This window comes from Hyposmocoma kahamanoa, unplaced genomic scaffold (assembly GCF_003589595.1).
Source record: "Hyposmocoma kahamanoa isolate Upper Pololo Valley unplaced genomic scaffold, ASM358959v1 98972, whole genome shotgun sequence".
Taxonomy (NCBI): domain Eukaryota; kingdom Metazoa; phylum Arthropoda; class Insecta; order Lepidoptera; family Cosmopterigidae; genus Hyposmocoma; species Hyposmocoma kahamanoa.
In genome coordinates, this window is record NW_020655740.1 from 1,302,946 (window position 1) to 1,314,338 (window position 11,393).

An 11,393-nucleotide genomic window follows, 5' to 3' on the forward strand; every position below is an offset into this window, starting at 1 on the left:
TAGAGAGAAATTCTCTTCATTTGACATTTGTATGCGCGGTAACATAAACCTCATAGCGTAATTTTTTGTCTTCCGCCATGCTAATGCTAATGCCGCTGGATTGACACATAGCAATGTTCCAAAATTATGTCTGACCCATTTCGAGAGAAGTCTAGTAAACAATGTATTTTAATATTCCAAACGTATAAAAACTTCCCCCGACTACCAAATTTGTACGGTTTTGGAAAAACACGTATTTCAAAATTTTTCAAGAAAATTCAAGACGGTCTGAATTTAAAAAATTTAGACACGTGTAATGACGTATATCAAAGGTCACATCAATGGCTACTTTTTCTTTGTAAGGATAGTATGCATGGTTAATAAATTTAAAAAATATTTTTGGATCCTGCTAAAGTATTCAAACGAAAATGAAAAAGCAACAAATCAGAAATAAATAAATAAATTAACCAACAAAACCGGAACAATAATAATATTGAAAGACCAAGTACAAAGACACGACGCAAGCACATAGAGAAATTCGTGAGGTCCGTTGGTTCGTTCCGTGGCTTAGTTGGTATAGCGTCTGGCACGGTATGCAAGAAGACGTCGGTTCGAATCCGACCGGATCGAAGGAATTTTTTCTGAGTGTTTTTTCTGAGTGTTCGATCTTTGTATTAATAATTATAACAAACTAGTGGAGTAATTTCACAAAAAAAAAATTGAATATCAATTCAATAAAAATTTAACGGAACAATAATAACCGATCCGGACGAAATAGTTCGCACTGTTGAAGATTTTTATGCAAATCTTTATGCGTCTTTATATAAAGTGAGTGAGTCAGAATTACCAGGGAGAAAAGATTCGAGAGTAAGACCAACAGAACACTTCGATGACGAGTTGCTTCTCGAAATAACTGAAGACGAAGTTGGCTTTGCACTTAGCCTAATGAAACGAGTGGAAACGAGACGAGACGAGATGGAAGTAGAAATGCTTCAAGCACGATGTTCAGCGATACTAAAACCACTCGCAACAAAGTTATCCAGGACGGTGTCACTCCCAAAATGTGGAAAAACGCCTCGGTCACGGTCCTGCACAAAAAAGCGATAAGACCAAGCTTTTATCGCCCGACAAGCCTCCTTTCTCAAATTTATAAGTAGTTTGCTAAAGCCTGTGCAATAGACTAACTCGCTCTCTGGACGAAAACCAACCACCTAAACAGGCAGGCTTCCGGAGTGGATTACAAGTGGATTCACGCAGTCAAATAACAGACGGAGAGATGCCGCGAATACGACCGATCCTTGTGTATCGCCTTCGTCGATTATGAGAAGGCTTTCGACAGTGTAGAACACTGGGCCGTGTTTCATTCTCTCCATCGCTGTGGCATTGACAAGCGATACGTGGATATCCTCCGGGAGCTGTACAGGAACGCGACTATGCAAGTGTACATGCATGAACCCTCAGGCCTCATCTCGATTAAATGTGGTGTCAGACAAGGAGACACCAGCTCTCCCAAACTCTTCACAAGTGTCGTGGAAGACGTAATGAAGACACTCAATTGGGATGAGAGTGGTGTTAACGTCAATGGTCGCCGCATGTCGCATTTGCGTTTCGCGGACGATCTGATCCTCATAGCTGGGAACTTCGCTAACCCCCTGACTATGATCCAAGACCTGTACGAGGCTTCACTAGCTATCGGCCTTGAGATGAACACAATGATTTTTTGACTGTCTAGATATTGCACAGCAGTGTACGGAAAACATTATTGGAACACAGTTACAATCAGGTGAAATGAGAAATGAAATTGAAACCGGTAACCCTAATGAAGGAGTGGAAGTTCTTGAATCCGAAGTTCAAGATGAAGAAGTTTCTGAACTCAGATTAAAAACCACTAATGATGTTCCTGAAAGAAGATATCCTCTTAGAGAAAGGAAGCCGAAAAAATATAATGATTATATTCTTTATAATGCAGAAGAAAATACGAAGGAAGATCCTTTAACAGTTGACGGAGCTTTATCCAGACCAGATATAGACAAACGGCTTAAAGTAATTCAAGAAGACCTTGATTCAATTAAGAAAAACCATACCTGGGAGTCAGTATAAAAGGCAAATGGCTACTTCGTGGATTCTAAATGGATTTTTGAAATAAAAAATAAAGGTATTAAACTACAATGACACTTTTGCGCCTGTTGTACGTCACAGTACTCTGAGACTACTGTTAGCCTTAGCTGTAGAGAATGACTTGAAAGTGGATCGGATAACGTTACTGCGTACTTGAATGGAGACTTAAAAGAGAAGGTGTATATGAATCAGCCAAAAGGTTTCGAAGAAATTGGTAAAGAAGGACATGGTATATGAATCAGCCAAAAGGTTTCGAAGAAATTGGTAAAGAAGGACATGTCTGTCTACTGAAGAAGGCTCTTTACGGATTAAAGCAGGCTCCCAGAGAATGGTATGAAAAATTACACAAAATTTTGTTAGATATGGATTATATGTGTTAGATATGAGAGACTTAGGCGAAGTAGATGTTTTCTAGAAATGAAGATCAAACAGCAGGGGGACTCCAAACAGCTCAACCAATCGGAGTATCTTGAGAAAATTCTTAAGAAATTTGGGATGAGTGAGTAGAAGAGTGTAAGGACTCCTGTTGAAACTGGGTTGAAGCTCGTGAAACCAAAAGTGAGAATTACACTTTTCTAAGTGAACTACCATACAGAGAGTTGATTGGTTCACTAGCTGTCTGCTCGAGGCCGGAAGTTACGTATGCAGTCAGCATTTAAGCCAGTTAACAGTTGTTACGATCAAACAAATTGAACAGCTGCAAGGCGTGAGATTCGGTACTTAAATGGAACCAAATATCTCGGACTGGTATTCAAGAAAACGGGAAGAAAACTTGTTGGCTACGTGGATGCAGATCATCTACGGTGATGTGTGTGACAGGAAATCTTACACTGGTATTGCATTCATATTTGGAGGATGTCCTATAGCATGGAAATCCCACAAGGTAGCGTTTTGGGATGCTTTCTGTTTCTCATCTATATAAATAATCTCCCAAATATACTGGATAATCTATGTGTCCTCTTCGCTGATGACATTTCTGTCTTAATCACTTTCTCTAATATTAGAGATCTAGAAATAAAACGAAATTTAACATTAGATAAAATTGTAAACTGGCTAAGTATGCACAACTTGCAACTTAACCTCAAGAAAACTAATATCATCCAATATAAAAAAACAAAAATCAGCATTACAAATATCGTATAAATATAGAAATACTAAAATAGAAACTTTAAATTCTGCTACATTACTAGGAATAGATCTGGATACACATTTGAATTGGAAAGAACATATACAAAATTACTTAATAAACTATCTTCTTTTATTTACGCAGTTCAACACCTCAAACGTATAACAGACTATAGAACCGCACTTGCGGCTTATTATGCACACGCGCATTCAATGCTATCGTATGGTGTTATTTTGTGAGGAAATTCCTGTGATGTGGACAAGGTGTTCATATTGCAAAAAAGTGTATAAGGATAATAACGAATATAGACCAAATGGAATCTTGTAGACCTCATTTTGTTAAGTGTAAAATGCTGACCGTTACTTCTCTCTACATTCTCAAGTCATGTAAATTTGTTAGGAAGCACCCACAGTTTTATTCACGTCTAACGAACGATACACAAAATAACCGAAACTTAAACCAGCTTAGAATACCTTTCTCCAAAATGAAATTAGTTACGTCTGGCCCGCACACCATGTTAATTAGAATTTATAACCACAAACCAAATTATATCAAAAACCTGGAAAGTCTTACACAATTTACTAAAGAACTAAAGGCATTTCTTGTTAATAAATGTTATTATGACTACATTAATTTTTTGACGATACGTATGATGACAAATAACAATAATAATACAAATAAAAATACTTCGACATCTCTTATTAGTAATTATTGAAATTAATGTATTGCATAAAGTATGATTTCCATTACTAATTACGAGTACGAATAATGCAATGTAATAATGTGATATAATAATTTAATGTTATGATATTATATTGCAATGTAATAATATAATTAAATAGTGTTATTTATGAATTTAGCCCTCAGATGTTGCTGTGCCCTTGCAGGGTGTCACATGTATACCATCAATTAATGTTCCATCTTAAATTTGTAATGTGAATGAAATTGAAATTGAAAGTCGCAAGCAAACAACAATGGCATTCTCCAGTGCTAAAGCCGAGTATGTGGCTCTTTCGGAAGGATACAGGGAGGCAGTATTTTTTACTACACTTCTAGCCGAGCTGACTGGGATTAATGAAGTTGAGGAATTACTCAAAGATAGCCAGTCTCCGATTCAAATTGATAGAAATCCCATGCATCATCGGAGAACTAAACACATCGATGGGAGGAATCACTACATTCGGGAAATGGTGCGAATGGGTAAGGTACGCTTGAAGTATGTGTCAAAACAAGAGATGCCTGCATATTATTATATGTTTACCGAAAAAACTGGGCAGAGAAAAGCATGAAAGATGTTTGAAAGGAATGCAGGTTTAAGGAGGAGTTGGGACTGGCTCTACTAGCTCATTTAAGAAGGAGTGTTGAAGGAGGTTAAATGTTTTTAATAGAGCAAACCTTTTTAGTATGTGCGTTCCTTTGTAATTCAAATTCAAATATCTTTTCAAGTTTCCATGTCATTGTTTTTTCTACGACATTATACTTTTGACTGCAGTCCTCAATAAGTGTGTTGTTACATAATTTACTTGGAGCTATTTTATTGTTTCCAATTCCAATGTCCTAGATCTCTGTGAGGTATCCATAAACTCGGATTTCATCACACATACAAAGTTGGCACACCGGAGTTTCATTCTGCATTTGGAAAATTTGCATATACAATAGGTTCCACTTCTTGGCAATTACTTAGTTTGCCATATTTTGTTAACAGAAAGAACAATGGCAGACTCCCATAAAAATTTTTGGTGACATAATTTGTATGCACCTGTTTTTGAAAAATATGTGAAAACATAGAGTTGAAATTGAACTTCCGCCAGGCCATTAAGAAGAACGGTTGTTTTTTTCTGATAAAATAGCGGAGGACTATGCCACCATCTAAGTAACTACTTACAGCAAGTTCTTAAGGATTTTCGAACTTTTTAAGGATAGTTTACATTTACCCTTAAGGTATCTGAGACATATTGCTAGTTTACTAGCTTTTAATATTAAGGAAAAGTCTAATCGTTTCATTGTAGTACATAAAAACATTCAGGACTTTTCAGGCAAAACATTAGAAATAGACTCTTTTTCACGATATTTCCGTTGACGTGTTTTGTGTAAGAGAATACTGGTTGAAAGACTACGAAGCAACTGATAACGTTGAAAATTATGTAATAGTCAGATCGTTCAGAAAGAATATAAGGGGGCATATCAATGATTAAAAAATTACAGAGCGTAAGGATATCACAGATCTCTCTATTGAACGGACTGTTCAAGTTTCAAGTGTAGAATTGATCAGTTTGTCGTCTTATGTGTATACAGGACCCCTCTGCTTTTTTCAAGGAGTTAATTAACCATGGAAGATAGTTTACAGCAGATTTTATCAACCAAAAAAATCATATTAGTATGTGGAGATTTCAATGTAAACTTGTCGGAAAATTGTTCTGCTTCTGTAAGACTCATTAATTTATTTAAAAGTTTTAACTTTATTCCTACTCCGACTCCTATTCTACGTGAATTGATAACATTTTTTGCAACACAGACGCATTATCTAAATCAATAATATAATTAATAATAATTAATAATAATCAATAATAATTGCTTAAGATCAGACCCTAGTGGCCAATTGGCTACTTTTAACTGTAAAAAGAGCAAAAAGGTAGACCAATTTCTGTACAGACCAGTTACCACAGAACGAAGTATTAGATTTCAAAATAATATCGGCAATACTTTAAATTCCCTACCCCAACGGAGGTTCCAAATATTTTATATAGCACGATATTTAGTTGTATTAAAAATTAATGATAATGTATTTAAATCGAAAACGCTAAAACTAATGACTGGGCAACTGTAGGCATTCATAAGACTAGGTCTCATTTGTATGAGCTATACGCTGTGAAAACTTATAATACTAATTCCAGTTTTATAGAATATGTTAAAAATTATTCAAAAATATTGAAAAAAGTATGTGTAGCTGCTAAGGTTAAGTTTCACAGCGATAAAATTAGACAATCGAAAAATAAATCTAAAACTACTTGGAGTATAATAAACAAAGAATCAGGCAACGTGATAGAGATATAGTTCTAAAATTATACGCGAAAATTATAAAATCCTGGTTCCTCATCCTTAGATTCTATAATATTCGCAAGCTTTTGAATCGTTCTTTTCGGAAATCGCAGGGAACCGTACAGAATCATTCCTTTCCTTCTCTTGCTATTGATCTCCTAAAGAAAAATGTGAACGTTTGCGGCAGTGTATTTAATTTTCATCATGTTAATCCACAAGAGATCATCAAAGCTTTTAAATCTATACATGTGTTACGATGTATGCGCGCTTAGCTGTGCGTATGTACGGTGCAGTAGCTAGTAGTTAAAGAGTGTTGTGTGTCGAATAAAGCCAGTGCGTAACCAACCAGTTTGCGTTTGACTAGACCCCTATCCACGTACGTTACATACACAACAACATGTTAAATAACCTGAAGATCTCTGGGGCAAATCGACTTAAGTTATACTCAGCAATATATCTCATTTTCCCACATTTAGCTGAATGCATTCGACAGGTGCGTTGGCGAAGGTATTTTTCCCGATTTGACGAAATACTTTATTCAAAAGCGGTAGGAAAGTTGATTGTAGCAACTATAGGCCTATTGCGATTCTCCCAGGTTTAAGTAAAATATTCGAAAAGGTTATGTTGACTCAATTATTGTCCTATTTCGGTAGGAATCACATTTTTCATAGTGAATAATATGGGTTTAATAATAAGGGTTTTCTGTGACCTCTCAAAGGCATTTGACTGTGTGGAACATATTACTTTTGTTGAGAAGCTGGAATATTACGGAGTAAATGGCAAGGCGTTGGAATTTGTCATATCTTAACGGTAGAATTCAGAAAGTAGACGTAAATGGAGTGACTTGTTTGGGTGCGGTTCATAATATATAACAACATATATCATATTTTTAGTCTATTAGAGCGTTATAACGACTAAATATATATATATATATATATATATATATATATATATATATATATGATATATAGCGTATAATTAATTTATGGTGTACAGACATTTGACATATTCTTGCATAGTAAAAAAAAGTTAAGGAGTCTGGGTATAATAGACGATTGATAAAACAACTTTCAATCTAATATATCAATTGCATAATGTTCATTTTATATAAACATTTCAGATATAACATGACTGAGTATAATAATGTATTATTAATATAATTCCAGTGGTGTTTAGGTACAATGGTGAATGAACCGAATTTGTTTGCATTTGTTAGTTGTTGTTGCGTCAAATTTAACGGTAGAATTCAGAAAGTAGACATAAATGGAGTGACTTCTTTGGGATCTTCGGAAAAAAAATGAGTTCCGCAGGGCTCGCTACTAGGACCTTTCTTATTTATCATTTATATCAATGATCTACCCTTCTTTGTTAAGAACGTTTGTGAAATACTGTTTGCGGACGACACACCCTTGATTTTTAAATCAGACAGACATGACGTTCACTATGACAATATGAACGATACCATCTCAACAACAATTTATTGCTCAATGTCAAGAAGGCAAAGTGTGATAAATTTGAATTACCTAATGTAAAATCGACTAGTCCAATCATAGAATAGATGAAAAAAGTAAGACCTTGTTAATAAGGCTGTTTTTTCTGGAGTGACCTTAGATAGTAAATTTCAACGGTTTCCACATATATCTTCATCAAGCTCTGCCGCATACGCAGTTCCTAGAAAACGACAGCCGAGCTATGTTGCTACTGCTAGTTTACTTTAGTTAATTCCATGTCCTAGAGGATTTTCATGTGGGGTAAATCGGAAAATATACAAACCATAATTGTATTGCAAAAACGAGCTATTTGTTCTGTGTACCGTATAGGTTCTCTAGTTTCTCTCAGAGAAAAGTTTAAGGAGACTGGTATCATGACTGTGGCATCACAGTACATTTACTCAAATATTTTGTATGCCCGTAAAAATATACATAATTTCATTAAGGAAGAAGATATAATAATATAATATTAACCTTAGAACTAAGTCCAAACTCATGGTACCACGATTTCGTTTAACTAAGGTAAGCGATTATTTTAAAGGGAAACAGTATACGTTTTTTACAATAAGATTCCGGAGCATATATCAAGATTATCATTTCCTAAGCTAAAAACTTAGATTAAAAGTATTTTAATTGAAGTCATATTACAAAATTGAAGAGTGTTAAATGAAGATGTATGGAAAACGACATGAGTCTAGATTTCACAGAATTATGATTCAAAGTGCATTTAAGTGTATTTAAAAAGAGCAATCTCGAGAAGGTAAGCGCAGTGAACGGGCAGTAGCTTAAAAAACGACGTTTTGAAATTTTACCTAAGGAATAAATGATTATTTGACTATGACTTTGTCATGGGTGACGTTGTCGTACGAAACGCTGCGTTTGAACAAGCCCTCACCTTGACTAGGCTGAGCCGGATGGAGAGGCTCGTATCGTCGGAGGGATTGGCGCTGGTGGTGTCTAGCAGGTCGCGCACGTGGCGAAGCGTGTTGGTGGCGGTACCCGCTTCGCCAGTGCCGGCACTGTCGGGTCGCGGACTCTGCGCGTCTGCGTCTGCGCCTGTGCCGGCGGCGGCCAGCCGCTCGCGCAGCGACTGCAGTCCACGCGCCACGCCGTGCCAGCGCTCGTTGAGCGAGTCGAGTTGCTCCTGCACGTCGCGAGACAGGGGCGCCCCACACGCGCCCACTACGGCACGTCCCGCACTGCGCCACGACGACACCTGCACAATTCTCATAGATAAACCGAACGGTCGTATTGGAATTTCCTAGTATCGTACGAGAGCGAAAATAATACTTTTCTAAAATACTCGTACGAACCTGTCGCCGCCACGCGCTCGTCTGCTTTTCCAGGTCTTGCAACGTGCGGCGCGCGTCGCCGGGAGTCGCGTGCGCGGTCTCCAACGCGCGCTCGGCGCCGTCGAGCCACTCGCCACACGTCTCCAGCGCCGCGTACAGGCCCGCCCACTGCGCCCGGCACCGGGACCATCTACGACCGCCGGCTAGCTTTACGACCACCGCCCCGACGTTCGGCGCGGCGAACGGCGTGCTCGCCGATTTGAATTCGCGTAGATCGAAAAACAACATTTTTCGATGTATAAAAAATAGTGGCGTACCTTTCGCGCCTGGCGGTGTACGCCTCGCGAAGCGCGGAGAGCTCGGCGCGCAATTTGTCGCGGACGCGTTTCGCACGCGAGCCGTCTCCCGCGCGGCCCGCACGCGTCAACCACGCGAACTCGCGATCCGCCTCCGCCGAGCCAGTCTCCAACTCCGCCATGCCCGCGCTCACCCGCTGAACATCACCAGCACAAGTCAGAGCAGCGAAAGGACCTTCGAGGGCGCGAACGTCTCGCCGCTCACCCGCAACGCGTCCTCCTGCAGCGGGAACTCATCGAAGTCCTTCCCACCGAGCGGCGGCTGGCGCAGCGCGGCCCGGAGTGCCGCGGCCGCCGACCGCAGACGGTTCACGCGCGTCACGTACTCGCCGCACGCCGCCTCCGCGCCGTCCTCGAAGCGGAAAATCTCAAGAGTAAATAACTATTCTTCAAACCTAAGCGCGCAGCGATCTTCCGGACAGAAATACGGCTACTTTAATTCTGGCTCCGCCACGGATAACATCATGAGGTCCGTTTGCGATATCCACGGCGTACACCGTTGTCGCTATAACCAGTCGAAACTATCACTTATATGCAAATGACACGCAACTGTAAGTGCACGCGTCGGCTACAGCGGAGACACCTCCTCCACACTATCGCACTAAATAAGGGTTTTATAGCTATTGCCGATCGGTTGACGACGCGCGATTTGATTCTGAACTCGAGTAAGAGAGTCGTCATTATTTATGGCACTAAACGACGAGTCGATGTAGTAAAATCTTTCAATCCTACCATATCTATTGGTGACACCCTTGCTCCGATTCAATGTTAGAAATCTGGGCGTAGTATGGGACGGTAACTTACGAGTCGAGGAGCACGCGGGTAGCAAGTTTGACGAACGTTCGGCTCTTAAACTTTTATATAGAATTTGGCGCTATATCGACGTCGCTACGAAGTCTTCAGTGTGCAGTGCATTAGTTTTATTGCATCTGAGCTGTTGTGATATTGTGCACGGATTGTGCTCGTTTGAAAAAACAAATAAAGTCATATAGAGGGATCGGAATGCTGGCATAAGTAGTAACGTCTAGAAAGTACCATATTTAATCCCAAAAAAAACTATATATGTGCAACTCTTGACGTCTTAAGTAATTACTGTTTTTTTTTTTCATTTTTAGTTTAAAAAGCGAATCCCAAAATATTTATACAAAAAGCTTAATGCGAAAAGTTACGATGGAAGATCGCGGAATAGAGGTCACCTGCTCAAATTGCCGAAGTCTTTCTGAGGCTGTTAGAAATGTTATCTTGGAACGCCTTATGAGGCGGCTCGCGTTCTTATCTTCTTTTTATTCGTTAGCGTATTTAAGATATATAACAAAAAAAAGTAGCCGTTAGAAATGACAGTCGACCTACGGTCTTCGCCTTGCCGTCCGCGCTGGAGTTGCGAGCGGCCGCGAGGCGCGTCCAGGCGGCGCACGTCTCGTTCGCGGCCCGCTCGGGAAACGAGACCCGCTGCGCGCGCAACTCGGCGCACAGCTCCTGCACGCGCTCCACGTCCGCCTCGCGGTCGTCCGGCTCGGCCGCCTCGGCCGCCTCCGGCGCCGCGCGCAGCCGCTCCAGCAATCCTCGCAGCTCCTGCGGGGTCGAGCCGTGCAGCGGCCGTCCGGGCCGTCCGGGCCGGCCGGGGCGCCGCGGGCGGCCGGACGCACCTGCAGCTGGTCCTCGGCCCGCACGGCCGCGTCGCGCCGCGCCTCGATCTCCGCCATCACGCCGGCCCACTCGGCGCGCAGCCGGTCCTGCACGCGCGCCTGCACGAAGTCGGCCAGCAGCGGGTTGCGCGCGTGCAGCGCGTACACGAGCGTGTCGCCCCGCGAGATCAGCGCCGCCGCGTCCTCGGCCAGCGCGCCCAGCTGGCGCTTCAGGATCTGCGGACGGCGCGAGGGACTCGGTCGTCGCACGCCCGTCGGCGGACCCGCGGGCGAGGACGCGGACGAACGACGCGGAAACCTCGAGGCGCTTGGCGGGGTCGCGCTCGCTGGCGACGCCGCGCACGGTG

The 11,393-nt window shown here is 41.2% G+C and overlaps 1 protein-coding gene across 1 annotated transcript in view; it reads right to left on the reverse strand.

The window, feature by feature from the left end:
- LOC113238956 (dystrophin, isoforms A/C/F/G/H) overlaps positions 1–11,393 on the reverse strand; it is a 429,949-nt gene that overhangs the window by 388,800 nt on the left and 29,756 nt on the right. Inside the window, exons 11-14 of the mRNA XM_026475816.1 lie at positions 11,345–11,393; positions 11,047–11,262; positions 10,751–10,972; positions 9,606–9,752 (exon numbers count right to left, since the gene is read on the reverse strand). Coding sequence (XP_026331601.1) covers positions 9,606–9,752; positions 10,751–10,972; positions 11,047–11,262; positions 11,345–11,393 — 634 coding nt within the window. The remainder of the gene's footprint in view (positions 1–9,605; positions 9,753–10,750; positions 10,973–11,046; positions 11,263–11,344) is intronic.